This window comes from Pogona vitticeps, chromosome 5 (assembly GCF_051106095.1).
Source record: "Pogona vitticeps strain Pit_001003342236 chromosome 5, PviZW2.1, whole genome shotgun sequence".
Classification (NCBI taxonomy): Eukaryota; Metazoa; Chordata; class Lepidosauria; order Squamata; family Agamidae; genus Pogona; species Pogona vitticeps.
In genome coordinates this window covers 98,778,059-98,797,351 of record NC_135787.1, presented here as the reverse complement: position 1 = coordinate 98,797,351, position 19,293 = coordinate 98,778,059, and the positions used below count along the sequence as shown (strand labels likewise).

The following is a 19,293-nucleotide window of genomic DNA, read 5'->3' as shown; positions in this document are numbered from 1 at the left end:
GGCACATAATAAAGATTCAGTCAGTCAGTCATTTCTTGCCATCAAGCTGAATCTGACATGGCAACCCTTTCCAGGGTTTTCTAGGTACTGTATACTCAAAAGTTGTTTCCCATTCCCTTCTTCTGCCGCCGATGCTCTGCTTCCATGCACCTTGCCCAGGGCAACAAAGTCTGGCTCTTTTTCTAGGAGGCACAGTGATGGATTGAAGCCATGACCTCTGGCTCCACAGAGAGATGCCTAAATCTAAAGAAACTTTAAATATCTTTGAGAAATGCAGGATTGTCTTTTTGCTGCCTCATAGTTGACAGACGGTATCTGTCCCATCAGCAAGCAGTTGCAGAGAAGGCAACCAGCTTAGAAATGCATAGGAATTCTTGCAGAACTTTATAACATGATCATAGAATAGTAGTATGCATATTTGGAAAGCTTTCCAGCTTCCTTGAGAGTCCCTTTTAACTCTCTCTTTGCAGAAGATTCTGAGGTATGCTTTAGCGCAGTGATACCCAACTTTCGGCCTCCTCTTGGGCTTCAACTTCCAGAAATCCTGGCCAGCAGATATGGTGGTGAAGGCTTCTGGGAGTTGTAGTCCAAGAGCATTTGGGGGCCCAAGGTTGGGGACCACTGCTTTAGCATATACAGATGACTGAGGACAATGGCTGTGCTGATTGGTCCCTTAGCCATTATTCTCTGTTACAATCTATGTTACAATGTCTTTAGAGCACAAAATAGCTCCTTTGGAGCAGGGGGAAATTATTAGTAGAGGATAATTATAGAACACTGTACAGTGGTGCCTCGCATAGCAAGGTTAATCTGTTTCGGATTAACCTTCGCTATGCTGAAGCATCGTTGAACGGATCAAAAAAACCCATTGGAACACATTAAACATCGTTTAATGCAGTGGTTCTTAACATGGGCGATAATGCCCCCCAGGGGGCGATTTCATTTTTCAGGGGGGCGGTAGAACGAAAAGGGGCAGCAGGGGGGCGCTGGAGCAGAAGGGGGGCGGTAGGGGGGCACTGGAGCAAGCCAAACCTGTGAAGATGGCTGCAACCTTTTTACAATGTGCATGAATATATATTTTCCTCCAATCTTAATTTAGTTTCAGAGTTTTTGTCTTAAAATTTTTAGTTCCTGCATTGAGGTTTGTTTTTATGCTTTTTTATATTTCTTTTTCTGTCTTAAAGTTCGCTTGCAACTAAATCATTAAATGTTAATTTTGGGGGGCATTTCATTTTCTTGGAATTGAATTTTGTTTTCAGGTGTCATTGGATTTAAGTGTCTTAAATAAATAAATAAATAAATAAATAAATAAATAAATAAATAAATAAATAAATAAATAAATAAATAAGATATCATCACCGCGGGGAGGGGGGCGATGATAACTTCCTCAATGGCTCAAGGGGGTGTTTCTTTCAAAAAGGTTAAGAACCACTGGTTTAATGCGTTCCAAATGGGCCAAATACTCACCATTCAGCGAAGCTTCATATTGGCCGGCAGCCATTTTTGCGCCCTCGCCTCGCTTAACGAGGGCGCGAAAACGCTGTGCGTGGCCATTTTGGGCCATTTCCGGGCTTCCGGCGGCCATTTTGGCCGCCGAACAGCTGATCGTCAGGCTTCGTTTTGTGAAGATCGGTAAGCGAAACGCTTACCGGTCTTCGCAAAGCGAATTTAGCCCTATTCAAAAAACGTTAAGCGATCGCATTAGCGATCCGAAAAAACGGATCGCTATGCGATTTCATCGTTATGCGGTGCGCTCGTTAAGCGAGGCACCACTGTAAATATAAAACTTTGGGATAGCTATAGTATGAGAAACAGACTGAAATCCATGAAGGCTCATGTTGTTAGTCTTAAAGGTGCAACAAGACTTTATTCTAATACTAGTCTGCTTCAATATGTATTTGGCAACCTAGTTCGCTTTAGTTTTGTTATCAGTCATTTGAGAGATAGCATAACTTTGTCTGCCTGTTTAATGTCATGGGCCTGTAACACTGAAAAATGTGCATGAGTGGAGAGAAATGATGGTAGAAAATACACCTCAAACATAACATCTGACCTAGAGTTTCAGGTATGTCAAAGAGATCATGAGCCAAATGACATGGCACAGTGGAATCTCCATGACTGGAATACCCAACTTCTCAGTTCTCCAAAAGTGACTGTAATGGGTGATGTGAATCAGGACTATAATATACACCATGCATGCATGCGTGCCATAAATTCAGTAGTATGTGTCCTAAATCATGCCAGATATTAAAATACTTCTAAATTAAAGACAAAAGAATAAACACAAGCCTCTGAGCACATTGTATTTTTTCTACCTTAGGGAAACAAAGCATACCAACTATGTAATCAGCAGGCAGTTTTTTTAGGTCTGATCGTGAGGCTTCTAGACCTGAGCCCTGACATCTCTTTTTCTGTTAATCTAAGAATCGTAGCAATTTGTTTGACTGTTTATCATTTGATGCCTACCTTGAGCTCTTCAGATGTTAATCCACTAAGAATAATTGTTTAGAGGGGAACATATTTATTGCAAGATCATCATTTTCTTTCTAACACAGAACAACCAATTACTGCCTATAATGAACAACAATATTTATAGAAAATTTTTATACGTGCACATTTATACGTAGCAATATATTCATATATGAGCAAATGGAAACAGTGGAACTTTTAGAAAATGACAATAATAGTGATTATTGCCCAGTTTTAGTGCAAAGGTACATAAATTGCTCAATTTGTGTAACATGAGGACAGCTGCTGCATTGTTTTCATCCTGATTGACACCTTGATTGACACTACTGGCTCTTGTCTCTCCTTTTGCACACTCCCTCAAAGTTGGCTCTGATGACCTGGTATTTGAACAAGACTAGATGTTTATTCCTCTTGCTCCTGTTATATGGAAAGACATGTTTCCATATAAATTATAGGCATTATCATCTGTTTCATTCCCTGGTAAATCGTTTACCATCACAACCAGCAGCATATTTGTTGAATGGACAATGGCTGGGGTGTACCCAGGTTGGTTTTTTAAGTGCCGCATAGGGGTTTCTCACAGGAGCATAGGTTAATTAGGTGTCAGTAAGTTTCATTTAATTTATTATAAGCATATCCCACTGTATTTGTATTAGTTTAAAGCTTGAGGAATAATTGGTGAATACAAGAAGAGAGCTAAACTATCCCCATTGTGATTTGGGGTTATCCTTTTTAAATACAATGAAATTGCTGCTCTGTGTGGGGTGTGTGTGCACGTGTGTGTTTGTTTTTGTGTGTGTGTGTGTGAGAGAGAGAGACTGATGGCCTTCATTGTGAAGGAAACACTGGATTGTAAATTAATAAATGCAAAATGAGAAACTATTAATAAACTGGGAAAATGGGTTGACTTGAGCTGAAAAGGAAGTGGAGGGGCGGTGGGGGAGGAGAGACTCAACAGGAGCACTTTAATGACCTATTCATTCTTCTTAAGGGCTAGAACAATCTAAAACTTCAGATTGTACTCGCATAACAAAAATAAAAGAATATTGGCATCTTAAGGACAAACAGATTTCTTTCCATCATGAGTACTGAAGATTAAAATCTATTTCCTCCACTGGGGAAGTAGATTGTAATCTACAGAAGTTCCCACTGAAATAAATACCTATAATGTCTTGAAGTTGCCACAACTTTTTGGTTTTTATTTTTCTTACTTATTCTGAGAGAGTGACTGGCTACGCTTTTTGAAGACTAGATTTAATTCTTCTTGCATTTACACACAGAGATTTTGCTCAGCTAGAATGAGGTCAGCAACCTGCTAGCCACCCGTCCCCCTAATTCCTAGTTCCTACAAACAGCTGATGAGTTTGCCTAAATTGTGAGGAGGTAGATGTAGCTTTTGAAGTCTTCTAGTGCAGTTGCTCACTGAGTAAACAGGCTTTTTCAGTAGCTGTACTATTCCTGTTATCTTGCTTTTTCAGCGAAGTCATTCTGTTGCAGCTGCCTGTGTTGCAAGAGGCTTAAGGAGCAATGGTTTCATGGACGTTATGGGCCTCTTCCTCTTCCTCCACCCTCTTAACCTCAGTGACTTGTTCAGAAAGAAGGAAGACAGGAAAGGGAAAGGCAGCTGTAGCATTAACAAAAAGATGTGAGTTAGAAATTATTCCTTGTGTGAAAAACTTTCATGTTTTAGAGCCACCACCCTATTACTACTAGTGAGTTTTTACATGTGGCTACAATGTGCGCATTGTAAATTTACGCCCAGAATACTTGAAGGTTGTAATAACAACTGTTTATGGGGCTTTGATCTAAATTTAGTTAGCAATGTACAATTGTGTAGCCTTAAATCAAACAGACTCACATTTCCTATCCACAGAACTCTAATCTCATTAAGCAGTGCCCGCCCTTCCCCTGTGCAGTAACCAAAGCCAGTGCCCAAACTTGTTGTTTGCTTCTCATGTTCGTCATATTATTCAAAGTCCCACTGCTTCAGTGACCATTTACTTGGGTGGTGCTTTGGATGTGTCAGCTAGCTCTCCCCATTCTTGCAAGTTTTCCGCTCATGAGGCAGGGTATTCCTAGGCTGGCTGCTTAAAATGCTGCTGTAGTCAGGAGTGAGCAAGATGTAGTCCTTCAAACATGCCGACTAGGCTGCATTTCCCAGCATTCTTCATCAATGGCAAAAAAAGGAATACTTCCCATTGTTTGTAAGTGAGCGGTATGTGCCCTCTGTTTGGAACATGCCCACTGTGGGTTAGTTTCAGACATTAGCTCTGAACTTGACAAAGAATAGTATTAGTATATTTAGGTGATATGGTCCATGGGAGACAATCTTACTGAAATTATTTCAGTGTCAATGGAGCAGCTGAAAGTGAGAAATACACCCCTATGGCACTTACAGGTGAGGAGGATGTTCAGCTGTCTGAAAAGAGGAGACAAAAATGCCCTTTGGGGCAAAGGGTGGTCCAGGACGGTTCCTTGTGCTACTAACCAAAAGACGGTGTGCAGCTAATCTTCCTTTCCTTCCTTTTCTGTGGCAGGAAAAGGGTTGGCAGAAGCAGTGGGGAAATGTGGGAGGGTTACAGATGGAAAGCTGGAGCTGCCATATAATGCAGTGAATGAAGCAGGACACTTGAACAATACAAAGAACTCTTCTAGGAGAAACAGGAGACTAAAGGGGTGTCTATGCCACATGGTTACACTATGTGATACTGCCTTAATTGCTGTGGCTCCCTCCTATGAAATTCCATGACGTGTCACTTGCTGACAGAATTAGCGCTCTCTGCTATAGCTAGGAAGAGGGCAGTAGAGCTTTCTAATGCAGATTTCTCTCACCAAACAAAACAATCCCTTGATTCCATAGGATGGAGCCATGACAATTATAGTGACATCGAATTGCTATAACCTTCATAAATATAACATTTTGTACAAGGTGCTTCCAGACAAAACTTTTATTGTGCAATCACACTAGCTCATTAATGGAATTTTACAGGGATGTCCATATGATATTTTCTCCTGCAAAGAAGGAATAGATAGAATAGGGCAGAAAGCATCAGGTGACCATAGTTGGATGGGTAGTGCTAGAAATCTTACCAGGTAGAAGCAGGCCATTTCTCCCCTAACCTGATCTTAAAAGCCCAGCTCTCCCCTAGAAGTATAGTGACTAGTCCCTGTCCTCAAGGCCATCTTTGATTGCTCAGGTGCTGAATTTTCATTTTTTTTTTTCAATTGTAATCCAAACCAAGACTCTTTAGGGTAAGTAAATGTGATGCAAATTGGCTGAATTTGCACAGTTTCTCTCACTAGATGATTTTATGTGATTTGTTCTGAATTTACTAGTTGTAGAAGAAGCAAGGAATAATGGAGGGCATATCAAGTCCTGCCTGCCTACTGTTTGGCTCCTGGGATTTCGGCAGATATTCACATGTGCTGAGCAATTTTTAAAATAATGAAACCCAAAATTTTCAGGCTCATGATGCTGTGGAATTCCACGATTCTTATGTGATGCTTTCTCAGCTATGATTTTCACCTTAGTATTTTCCTAATAATAATAATAGTTTTTCTCATTTTCAGAATGTACCATTGATGGAGTCTGAAACAATCAAGGAGGGAGATCCTTTTACCCCAGAAGCCCATGAATTCAATGAAGTTGTGGACTTCACACCGGCCAGAAAACACCAGGATGGTACAAAGGTTATCACCATGAGTAGTATTTCAGAAGAGGTGGAGCAGGAGAAGGACGAGGATATCTCTTTTGCTCAAGACCTGGCACTTCTCTTTGTTGTGGAAGAACAGATATGGGGCAGACTTTCGAATGCTGTGCAAAAAGAGGCTTCTGTGGAACGAGAAAGAAGTCAGAGAGATCCAGACACCTGGATGGAACCTTCAGAAGGAGAAAGAAATCTCTGTATCCAAGAAGCCAGGGATACCTCCCTTCATGGCCATCTGGAGGCAGATACAGCTGTTTCTTCCTTAAGCTGTCATCAGTCTTCTCTCGTCACTCAGGCACAAGTCCCAAGCTCTCCTAATGAGGTTGCAGAGGGACAAGTGGAGATCCAAGTCCTCACTGCTGGATTTCCCCAACCTCCGAACTCTTATGACACATTTTCTGAAGTACAGGGTGAGGAAACCATTGTAATGGAAAGTGTTGCTGCTCAGAAAGAATCAGACTATGAATGTCTACCAGTGTCTCATGATATTTCAAAATGTCACCAGAATGCCGAGTCTTTTGAAGACAAATCAGGTGTAAATCACTCATTGGAAATAGACACACAGCAGGAAATGAATGAGGGGATTTTAGAAAGTATGCAAGCAGTGCAGGACACTGAGATGCACCCTCATACAGAAGGAGCTGGCCAGACGGGATACAGTTTTTCCACAAAGAATGAGGAACAGAGAGTAAGAGACTTAAAGAGAGAAAGAGAGGATGAGGAATCTTCTGCTTCTTCCCAGTCATGTTCCGGCACTTCTGAAGATAAAGGAATACATGCAGATATGACACAAACAAAGCCTGGTGGAATTTTGTCTCTGATTTCTTCTCAGATAGTAGAGAATCATTTAGACATGGAAGAAAAAATGAAAGAACGAGTGAAAAATTCGAGTAGTGCTGTCCTCCATTTCCTGGTCAAAGAAGAGGATGATGAAGGGGAAAATAGGGCTCCTTCCTTAAAGGAAATAATCAAAACAAATGGTGCCGAAAGCCCTATAGATTGTAGTGAATCAGAAGCAGATCAGAAAGAGCTATTGCAAAAAGTGAAGCCAGAATCAGCAGAGACAGAAACTCTGGAGTTGGGAGACAATGGACGGAGTGGGAAGGAGAAGATTCTGGACTGGAAAGGAATGGAAAACAAAATGGGAGAAAATGACAAGCCAGAACTGGAGTGTGATGCTCAGGAAGGTCAAAAGTGTGACATGAAAGCAATGAAGGCATCCAGGGAAAAGGTACAGAGAAAGAGGGCTGCCATACCAGTTATACCAGGTCTAGATATGCTGTCTAATATGGCAAAAAATGTGGCTTCCCCTGATTTAAACCAAAACAGTTCCTTGGCTAACACTGAAGGATTTGCAGTCTCTTTGGAGCAGGGCTACCCATCAAGCCATTGCCCAAAGTCAACAAGCGGATTACCAGAGTCCTGTGTCCATGCAACAACTATGCCATTTGCCAGAACTCCCACTGAAGGTTTACGCATAGTGCCTCCTGCCTGTCCTGACTCCCGCCCGTTGGAAGGCTCTGGCAGGTATGATCAAGCAGACCATACTTCCCATAGTGGCCACAATGGTGACCAGCCCACTGAGGAGGACAGGAAAGGTTCTTTTGAAAATGAAAGTGCTGGGGGTGAGATAAGTGTCAGGGACACTGATGGTGAAGGAATGCGAGTTTCTTGTGGAGATTTGGTACTATCTCCTGGTCCTGAGGACCTGCATGATACACAACCTGAAGATTATCCTTTTGATGTTGAAATCAATATTCCTCCCTTCTCACTGGGGACCACAAAAACAGTCAGTGCACAGCAGGTAATTTCAAGCAAGGGAGCCAGTGATGGTATTGTAGGCAATGCTGTGTTCTGTAAAAAATCTGATTCCTTACAAGAGACACCAAATGAGAACTTATCTATCTCTTGTCACCTGGACCTCATGGCTCATGATGAAGCCTCAGCAGTGGATAGTGATATGGTTGTACAGGATTCCAGCAAAACAAATAACTTCACTGAGGACTTCCATGAAGACATTCAGGATTCTGCCTCTGAGAATCTCCAGAATATATCTCTAGGAGAAGGGCTGTATGATACAACTCAACATACTGTTGAGAGCTATGTTTCCTCTTGGACTACACAGAATCCAGTATCATTTCAGGAAAAAGACACGACTGTACATTATTTTGAGGAATCACATCAGCACCAAAAGCCAACGGAAATTTTTGTGTTTCCTAGAAAAGACACAGGAGCAGATACACTGCACATGGAGCAACAAACCTCAAATAATGAGTCAGCAGCTTTGTCAGTTTTTGGGCAGAATGGAACAGTAGGCGATCACAACACTGTCAGTCCTGCTTCTCTTGACATTTCTTTTGCAACAGCCACTGATGTGACTCAGCTCACAAAGCCTTTGACCTCAGTGCCTATTTCGGAGCAGACCTTGGCCCTTGAGCCTACTTCCACCCACTTCTGTCAGCTTTCCTTACCTGCATCAGACTGCAGACAGCCTGTTCAGTCATTAGTGCATACACAAAATGCAAATGCCCCTGCTCATACAGAAACAGCCCTTGGTCTTCATCCCAGGCATCCTACCCAGCATGAAGACCCATTAGCCTCTGCCAGCAAAGCTAGTCAGTTCCTAGCTCCCATTAAGTCCCCATTGTCTTCAACTCCCAGTCCCAGTGCTGGACACTTTGAACAGCACACAGCCTCTGTATGTGATCTGAACCAATGCAGCCAGTCCCCGGAGTCAGTGCGCAATTCAGATCAGCCCCTGTCCCTAGGGTACGCAGCCAAAGAAGCTGTTCCCATTGTATCTCTAACTTCTAGCTCCAGCAGCTCACTAATTCCTGATGCCAGTCAGTTTGCCCAACATTCAGTTGGAGCACCAGCTCCTAATCTGCCTATTAACTGCATAGAGGGTGATAACTGGGCACATGCTAGTGTGCCTATTTCCAACTTGGTCTCTCAGAGAGTACCTCCTGTTTATGAATCCAAAAGTATTTCCCAGCTTCACAACATGGAGAGTAGAGTGGAAGAAGTCTCTGTTGGCACAAGTGCTTCCCAAGGTCAGAAAGACTGGAATACACCTGAAGCACACAGAGACTATGGGGTTGATCTTTTGGGTGCACACTCAGATTCGATCCCTTTAGGAAATGACACATTTCCAGCAGATGGTTTGTCTGGTATTCCTGAATCAATGGCTAAGTTTATGGATACACCTGATGGGAAAGGTTCATTTGATCTCATATCCCATCACCTGGTAGACAGTCAGAAAAGATGTGAAACTATAGAGTCCAGAAATTCAAGGGAAACTCCTTTGCTTCTAGCTTTTACAAACCCAATTCACTTCCTTCAGCTTGGTCCCCCATCACCACCAACTACCAGACATCCACAGAGGCAACATGCTGATTCTCAGGAGCCTCAGTGGTGGCAAGCAGACCCAGAAATAGATGCAGAGGACATGACAGCACCTATGGTATCACAACAGAGTGTAGGAAACACTGGAAGGTTCAGGGTGAACTTAGGAAAATCAGTCAGGGAGCCACTTCCTGCTGTAATTCCAAGAAAGGACAGGACAGCCAAACACTTACCCTTAGAAAAATCCTCAAGTTGTCCACACACAAATGTTGCTGGGTCAGACGCAAAAGAATCGGCATCAAATTCAAAGAAACAGGAAGAGGGAAGAATCAATCACCGAACAAAGAGCAAAGATTGGCATCGACAGGGTGTGAGAAAGACCTCAATACCATCAGACAATTTGTTAGGTGAGTGCCTTTAATCCTAATTCCCACTCAAAAATACAAGAAAATCAAATTTAACAATGGGATTGATGAGGGAAAAGCCATGTGAAAAAGAAAGTACACCTTGAATTCTGTGGTTTACGTATCCGGATGTAATAAAATAATCTGTTCCTTAGCAGGTCTGAATATTAGGTAAGTACAACCTCAGATGAACAATAGAACATGACATATTACACTGTGTCATGATTTATTTTACAAAAGTGAAACAAAAATGGAGAAGCTATGTATGAAAAACCAAGTATACCTTGTGATTCTATAGCTTGTAGAACCACCTTTAGCAGCAATAAATTGAAGTAATCATTTTCTGTACAACTTTATCAGTCTCTCACATCATTGTGGAGGAATTTTGGACTACTGTTGTTTACGGCGTTGCTTCAGTTCATTGAGGTTTGCAGGCATTTGTTTATTCGCAGCTTTCTTAAGGTCCCACCACAGCATTTCAATCAGGTTGAGGTCTGGACTTTGACTGGGCTATTGCAACACCTTGATTCTTTTCTTTTTCAGCCATTCTGTTATAGATTTGCTGGTGTGCTTGGAATCATTGTCCTTTTGCATGACTCAATTTCGGCCAAGCTTTAGCAGTTGGAGAGATGGCCTCACATTTGACTCTAGGATACTTTGGTATACAGAGGAGTTCATGGTCAACTCAGTGTCTGCGAGGTGACCAGGTCCTGTGGCTGCAAAACAAGTCCAGATCTTCTGCCACCATGCTTGAGAGTTGGTATGAGGTGCTTGTGCTGATATGCTGTGCTTGGTTATCACCAAATATGGTGGTATGCATTATAGCCAAACATCTCCATTTTGGCCTTGTCTGTCTAAAGGACATTGTTCCAGAAGTCTTGTGGTTTGTCCTGATGCAACCTTTCAAACCTAAGCCTGCTGCCATGTTCTTTTTAGAGAGAAGAATCATTCTCTTGGCAACCCTTCCAAACAAACTATACTTCTTCAGTCTTTTTCTGATTGTACTGTCATTTAACATGCCAACTGAGACCTGTAGAGTCTAAGATATAACTGTTGTGGGGTTTTTTTGCAATTTCTCTTAGCATTACACAGTCTGAACATTTATTTTATTTATTTATTTTATTTTATTTATACCCCGCCTATCTGGTTGGTGAGGACCACTCTAGGCGGCTGGGGTGAATTTGCTTGGATGTCCACTCCTTGGAAGATTGGCTGTTCTCTTGAATGTTTTCCACTTGTGAATAATCTTCCCCAGTGTTATAATGATGGAAAAGGCCTTATAACCCTTTCCAGATTGATGGGCAGCAACAATGGCTTTTCTGTGATAATTGATGATGTGTTTCCTTCTTGACTTTGTGTTAACACACACCTGAATGCTCCAGACCACCAAACTATTAAAACATCAGCTTTTATAGAGGTGGTCACACTGGCTGATGATCAATTACTATGGGGCATTTGGTTAGCAGCACCTGGTTGCTACATAGCTTCATAATTCCTATGGAAGCAGTAACTGTGTACTTATTTTTTCACACATAGCTTCTCTATTTTGGCTTTATTTTTGTAAAATAAGTCATGACACTGTCTAATATATCATGTGTTGTTCATCTGAGGTTGTATTTATCTAATTTTGAGACCTGCTAAGGACCAGATGATTTTTATTACCCTGTTTCCCTGAAAATAAGCCCTATTCTGAAAGTAAGCCCTATTATGATTTTTCAGGATGCTCATAATATAAGCCTTACCCCAAAAATAAGCCCCATTTAAGTGAAACCCCGCCTTCCACCATTGTGCAGCAACCAGAAGATGGCATGACTGTATTTGAATAAATGTAGATTGTTGTACATGAAAAAAAATCCCCTGAAAATAAGCCCTTATGCGATTTTTGGAGCAAAAATTAATATAAGACCCTGTCTTATTTTTGGGGAAACACGGTATGTCCTAATACACAAAACATAGAATTTAAAAAAGATTATACTTTATTTTTCACATGACTCTTTACCTTTCATCCTCCAGTAAAAGTACTGACAACTCTCCATTAAGACATTTTAGGTTAATAACACATTACATTTGCAAAACCAATGATATTATCTTGAAATTATGAGAGCACAAATTACTTACAAATATGGAGTTAAATCTTTCTACATGCCAGTATGAAATATCAAGAACATAAGAGAAGCCCCCTCAGTTCAGACCCAGAATCTATCTCATTATGCTCTATTTGAGACATCCACAAATAGAGCATAATGGTAATTACCCTTCCCTGCCTGTCCAAGGCAATCAGCTATAGGGGTATACCATATCTGAACATGGGGGTTCCATTTCTATATTCTGACAGCAGCCATGGAAAGACTTCTGTTCCATTAAGTCACCTAATCTGTTTTGAAGCTATCTGAGCTTCATATGTGCTAATGATCCCTGCCTTAGATATCTGTAAAGAAGAATTAATCAATTTCAGGTGACAGCATTCTCTGAAAGTCACCACGATAGCTAAATTGCATCCCCACGTGAGACAGTATATTTCTAAGCATAAAATAGTCAGGGCAAGCAAGGAAAGCTATTGCTTGTGTGCTCTACTTACACTACAGGATGCCTCCAAAATCACTGTTAAGAAGAGCGGGCAGGATTACATGGGCATCCTGGATTATATGATCCAGCAAGGTCTTCTTGCGTACTTATTTATTTAGTGGTGGGAACTGATTTTAATCTCTCTCTCTCTCAGGTTGTTGAGATGGGAGCAATCTTCATTATTGTTTAGTAGACTGGAACAGGGAATAGGGCCAATCCTATGTCTCAGTAGTATTTCCAGCATAATTTCTTCTTTATAAATGAAATTGGCTGTTATTTGCTGTCAAGTCACTTCTGACGTATGTCAACCCTATGAATGAGCAATCTCCAAAACATCCTGTCTTCAGCTGCTGTGCTCAACGATTGTAAACTCAGACCTTTGGCTTTCTTTTAGGGAGTCAATCCATGTGATATCCTTGTAGTATACTCACCTCCATTCTGCACAGAGCCTAAGACCCATGGCGATCAGCATTTTTCTGTTTTTCTCTCTCTACCATAGTTACTGGGTTATGTCTCATTTCAGCATGCTCAGGAAGTGTTATGTGCAAATTGGGACGAGCTGAGTTTTCAATGGCTCTCATTGGTACTGCTAAAGTCTAATCTGAATAATATTTTAATCATATGGGAACTGCATCTCCCATGGTTGTTCCAGGGTCACAGAGAGTCACGCAGAATGTCCCTGCCCATGTGGTCTGAGGGAAGCATATGTGGTCCTGAGCCATATTTGTGACAGTGTATCTAGAAACCATTCTGGGTCTGAACAGGAAATACGAACCTGCCAGCCCGAGATTCTGCACACTACTTCACTGATGTGGGAACAGCCACAGGCTCCCATGCATTCAAACAACATTTAAATTGGGACTGTAATGAACTGTGAGACTTGGCAAGAAGCCAAAGTAAACTGAGATGTTTCTATTTGGTTCCTGATGAGTGAATGGCTGTTGCTCAGTTCTGGGGGCAGAGGAGAACATATTTCTGCATTTGGGGACACCACTGTGGCAAGAGCAAAAATTTGGTCTCCAATGAATGGGAACTCATGAAATATAGAAGGGAGTCCTGCACAGAAATGCATTGCCCCAGCTGCGCTCTCCTACCACAGCTTCTTCCTGCAGCATGTATGCCTTCCGCTGCAAGTCTACTGATTTTAATGAGCTATCTTGCCATCCTCTTGGGTGAGAAGTTCTAACCGAATTAAAGGAATGCAGACATTTAATTTGCTTGCCAAAAAAGGGATGCATTTTTATCTCCTTTGTTTTCAGAAGGAATAGCACCTCTTGTTACTTCAAAGGAGGAAGCTTCTGCACAAAAAGACAAAACTGAACATTTTGACCGAGTTAAATATGGGTAAGTCTCTTGTTATAATGTCTTTCTATCTAGTTCCTTTAATGTTCTGTAAGTGCAGTGGACTTCAGCTTCTCTCTTGCACTTTCTGAAACAAATCTAAGTTTAAATGCTTTATCCAGGGTTTTGTTGTTGTATTTTTGTTTTGGCTTAATGAGTTAGAGCAAATCACTGAGACCTCTTTTATATACAGTTGATCCTATATTTATCAAGATCATATGAAGGATTCTGTCATGGTTAATTATCCCCCGGCATAATGAAGTTCTTAAGTATTCCAGTGGCAAGACAGTATGATCAGACAGCTGAAGCAATCTTTTGCTCACATAATTCTACTTCTTGCAAATTTTGCTTTAATAACTTTGGGAGCTTTCTTCTGCCTTCACTTTGAGGGAGGCTGTGGTTTTATGATGGGCTAGGTTACTACTTCTGGGAGATTTTATATCCTTAGTCAGCATTTTTTCCTCTCATTTTTCCTAGACTAGATATTTGGCTCAGAATAAACTCTAAAATGGTCCTAGGTTTCTTTTACTTTCTTTTCCTTAATTTTTTTTCACTCTCTCCTGGATCATTAATCTTCACCTGAAACCCTTCAAGCGCTAGAATGTTGCTAATAAGCCACACCTAGAGTACGGCCATTGAATCAATGGAACTTATGGAAGAGTTGACCCACCAAATTTCCACTGGTTTAGTGGGCTTACTCTACTTGACACTTACTCTGCCAAGCAACTGGACTTTAACCACTGTATGAGGAAAGCCCTGACAGAAAAGAGTGGGGCAAGGTGCTCCCCTCTAAGTTCAGGAAATGGGATATCCTACCAGTTGAACAGGGCTGGAGTCTTTGGAAAAACTGCTCCTTTTAATAAGTCGCTATAAGTCGTCTTCCAAAGTCTTTAGGCAGGAACTCCTAGACAGCTGGGAACAGCTATCTAAAGAGCTGGTGGAAGAGTGAGAGAATGTGTGTGTGTGTGTGTGTGTGTGTGTATGTGTGTGTGAGAGAGTGTGTCTATCTGTCTCTCTCTCTCTGTGTGTTTAAAAGGGCTAACTGTGACTAATTTTGCAGATGTATGTATGTATATTATATATTTATATTTAATTCTTGTCTTGCATTGTGTCAAAAATGCATTGATTCCCCATATATTAATTCCTTGGACCAAGTCCTGTCTTTTTCACTGTGATCTGAATAAACATTCAAATTGCTTACATCTTGAATCGTCTTGGGTCATTTCTGGTCCTAACCTCTTGCCCACTGGGGCAAATATTGAACCTCGTTTTAATCCCCATGGTTTTTCCCCATTTTATTTTTTTCTTTTGTAATTTATCTATAAGTGATTAGAGTGAACCTATCATTCTCTGCAGCAAAAGTAGTCAGTATAGGATTGTAAACATGACAGTTACTGGTGAGGCCCAACATTCAGGATATACAATTTCTTTTGGAAGTTTTATTGATTTTCCTTATTTTTGGTAAAATGTCCTCATTATTTTCTTTGCCTGAAAGAGAAATAAAAACAGCAGCAGCAGTGGAAAACTTCAAGCGGCGTCACTCAAAACTGATCAATTCCTGTGAGTATCTTCTGTTTATTATTAATTTTGTAGTATTCTTTCCTTATGTAAAGGCTAAATGACATGTCAGATTCTTCAGCTTCAGACAAGTGTGCTTAAACTGGCCACTTGCATTTTGAAATATAAGTAGCCATGAGTCCCTGATCCAGCTCCACTTTCAATTTGAATTGGGGCCCCATGCCATTTTCCTGCTCAAGAACACGATGGCTGCTCTTTCATCACTAAAGGGACAAAGAGATGTGGAGTAAACTCAGAATATGGCTGAGAAGAATATTTAATAACATTCTGTAAATGATACCTTATCCTCCCTTTGCAGAGAATGTGAATTATCTAAACAGTAACTCATCACCAAATATATTTAAGTGCTTGCTTCCCTGTGGACCAACAAGATATAGTATCATTAACAATTACATGTGTTTATTTGCATCAACATCCCCTTTCTGCCTAAAGCGTAGGGTGGAGGCCTGATCTGTACACTGAAATTGCTAAACAGGTAAGGAGAGCTGAGCTTTGTCCTGCCATGTTTCCCTATACTCTATTATTTCATTCATGTCTTCTCCCAAATTTGGCTTCCATTATCAGAGTTCAGCTGAGAGGAAAGTGTTCACAACAACAAGATTGCAGGGAACAAGGTTCAATTCTGCTTACCCATCAGTCTTCTTTGATGGTAAATGTATGTCTCAGCCCCATCTTTCTTCGTCAATAGAGACGACATGTGAGCAACAGATGTAGTTGTCCTTACATCTCCTTTGACCCTATGTCAACCTGTGAAACAACGCTCTTTGACACTCTCCTACATCTAAGTAGTAATTTCATTTGACAAAAATAGAGGGTCTGTTAGGCCTCAATATTTCATTCCTCATCTCAGAATGTTCAGTTATCATTGTTCAAAAGTTATGTGTGAAACCCTAATTTACAGAGTTATGCAGGGAAGAATTTTCCTCTAGCTGCTCAGAAAATAAGCAAAGTCGCCCCCACCATGAAATCCACTAGTAGACAATTAAATGGTGGCTGCATAATGGCCAACCTGTTGTTACCTTTCTTAAACGTGTGGACATCTAACTGTGGCATTCACCCTTATTATGTTAAATAATTCATACATTATTCATGTTTTATGGTGATATGGTTGAGAAGTGGGGCCACTAGAGATGTTAAAAGGTGGAGCCAGAGAGGAGGAGTTAGTTTACAGTCTGGATCTGAGTTTGAAGGGAGAGAGAGAGAGAGTTAGTTTGGGAATCTGAGGAGTGATTAGTCTGAGGAGTGAATAGTAACCTGTAAGATAATATAGAAGATTGTTATGGATGCTTGATGAACCTAAAGAAGATACTTATGTATTATTATAAAACTTCTGTAATCAATAAACCTCTTTTATTCAAAAGACAGTGATGAATGGACCTTTGTCTTTCCTAAGTAAAGTAAGTTGATAAAGAAAGATAAAGAAATCAACTGGTGGCAGCGTGTGGAAAGGGTTGTTTTTTTTTTTTATGGTTTGCCTTTGTGAGTTCTCTGTTTTGGGGAGACAAACAGAGGCCACAAGGGGTAAACGTCACACTAATGTAATTATTTTTAGTGATTTTCTGAATTTAGAAATAATGGGAAATTAAATATATCAGCTTCTTATGTGGTATGGGGTTTTGCCCCCTGACCCTAATTCATAAAAACTTACCCTTCCCCCACAGCCTTATGACTCCACAACCCACAGCACAACAGTTTGGATTATAGGCCTGGAGTGTTGATTCAGAAAATATAACCTGATTTTTATTTTTTTATTATTATTATTATTATTTTTTGTCTACAGCAAGGTTACTCTACCAGGAGTACAGTGATGTTGCACTCAACAAAGCCATTCAAAACCAAAAGAGAGATTCCTTATCTGAAGACGTGGAGCCAGGGTCTTCCCCAAGCTCCCCAAGATTACGTAGAAAAGTGTTGCCCTCTCAGGACTCCTATCTCCAACGCCTGTCAGTCTCTTCCAGTGCATCTCTCTGGCAGGACATCCCTATGGTCCGAGGGAGCACAATGTTGCTAAGCATGACCCGTGAGGAACAGAAGCTGCAGGAGGTAATGCTCTGTTCTACACAGTAAGTCAGAAGAACTGTGGGAAGGGTATGTAGAAGCAGCAGGCAATAAGACAAGGACTTGAAGGTTGCATGATCCAGATAAATGAGGGAAAGAGGGTCAGAGGTCCAAAAGGAAAGCTGAGATGTTCAGGTGTGTGTGTTTTTGAGTATCCTGGCTCAACACTGAGTAAAGGTCCATGTGTTCAGGTGTTGTAGAATCAAGAAAGGCATAAATTAAGGTGTTAATGGAAATAACCAGCCAAATACTGGCTGTAAGACTAGGATCTGTTTTATTGTGTTAATCTTAAAGAGGTATCTGCTAACCACCAACTCTTCTGCAACGATTTTCAGGCCAAGCATTATACAGTAATAAGTCTTGCCTTTCTTCAAGATAAGGGCACATAGGACTGCAACCATAGCAGATAAAAACAATGGTTTCCTGGGGCTTCCATGCACCCTGATGTTTAATTAAAATGTGGCCACTAGAAGGTGCAGGTGTTGGATGATGCAAGGATACATTTTTAGTACCCTCCCTTTTTTGCATAGCAACAACAAAACAAAATGGGATGAAGTTCCGGTGCAGCCCTCCAAAGTCCAAGGATATGTATATGCCTCTCCCAGACCTCCAGAAATCACTGACCCCATGATATCTCTCTTGCTCTTGGCAGGCTAAGTTTGAACTGATTGCATCAGAAGCCTCCTACCTACGGAGTTTAAATATTGCTGTGGATCACTTTCAGCACTCCCAAGAACTCCAGGCGGTGTTGAGTAATCAAGACAGACAGTGGCTTTTTTCACGCCTTCAGGATGTCCGTGATGTCAGTGCTAAGTGAGTTCTGACCCTCTTGTTTTCAAAAGCCAACGTCTTCTATCAAGGTTTGGCATCATAGAATAAATTATTTGAAGCCAATACAACAGGTTGATATTCTTTAATGTTGTACATTTTTAAAATTGTTCCTTAATGTTTATCTGGTATTTTCCAAGAGTGACCTTTGGAAGGTGGATGGAATGTAAGTAGCTGAATTTAATTGTCTCTGTGTTTCTGTGTGTCTAACGGTCACACACATACACAGGCTCAGAGACTTCCAAAGTAAGGTTATTTTATTTATTTATTTATTTATTTATTTGTTTGTTTGTTTGTTTAGCTTTTAACCTGCCTTTCTTCCAAAAAAAGGGTCCAAGGTGGCTTACATATAATTAAAAACACAAGATTAAAAACTAAAAACAGTACATTATTCAAATGTTAAAGAAGAAGCAAATAACATTATATTTTAAAAAATTAAGTAAAAGCATTGCTAAAAACTGATTTAGAAACAACAAAATATAAACTGTTCTGTTTATTGTATCCTAGAGAGTCAGTCACTAAGGGAAGGCCTGCCTAAAGAGAAAGGTCTTTGCCTGCTTTCAGAAGGACAGCAATGATGGGGCCAGCCTGACCTCCTGTGGGAGGGAGTTCCAGAGTCTGGAAGCAGTGACAGAAAAGTCCCTCTCCTGTGTCCCCACTGAGTGCACCTGTAAGGATGCTGGGACCAAGAGAAAGGCCTCCCCTGATGATGATTATGAGACCCAGACAGTCTCATAAAGGGGGGGGGGTATGGTTTTTGAGATAGCTTGGGCTCAAGACATTTAGGGCTGTATAAATTAAAACCAGGACTTTGAATTGTGCCCAGAAACGATAAAAATTATTGCAGAGTCTGCCTTGGATTGACGTTAAGTCACGTTGAAAACTGATGCTCAGCCAGAGCTACCTGAAATTTGACCCTGCATAAACAAAATGAGTAAGGTTTCTGTGCTTCCTGCTCATCCATAACCATGTCACCTCCAAATTCAGCCTTATGGTGC

At 40.9% G+C, this 19,293-nt stretch overlaps 1 protein-coding gene across 7 annotated transcripts in view; it reads left to right on the top strand.

Moving 5' to 3' along the window:
* The window catches only part of ARHGEF5 (Rho guanine nucleotide exchange factor 5), a 90,350-nt gene that overhangs the window by 46,639 nt on the left and 24,418 nt on the right, over nt 1–19,293 (top strand). For 6 of the 7 annotated variants that reach the window (XM_078394136.1, XM_073000928.2, XM_073000930.2 and 3 more), the window contains 5 exons: nt 6,040–9,928; nt 13,750–13,834; nt 15,327–15,391; nt 17,190–17,452; nt 18,120–18,280. In XM_078394136.1, coding sequence (XP_078250262.1) covers nt 6,052–9,928; nt 13,750–13,834; nt 15,327–15,391; nt 17,190–17,452; nt 18,120–18,280 — 4,451 coding nt within the window. In that variant the 5' untranslated portion in view covers nt 6,040–6,051. The remainder of the gene's footprint in view (nt 1–6,039; nt 9,929–13,749; nt 13,835–15,326; nt 15,392–17,189; nt 17,453–18,119; nt 18,281–19,293) is intronic. The other variant, XM_073000927.2, reaches the window with a different exon arrangement.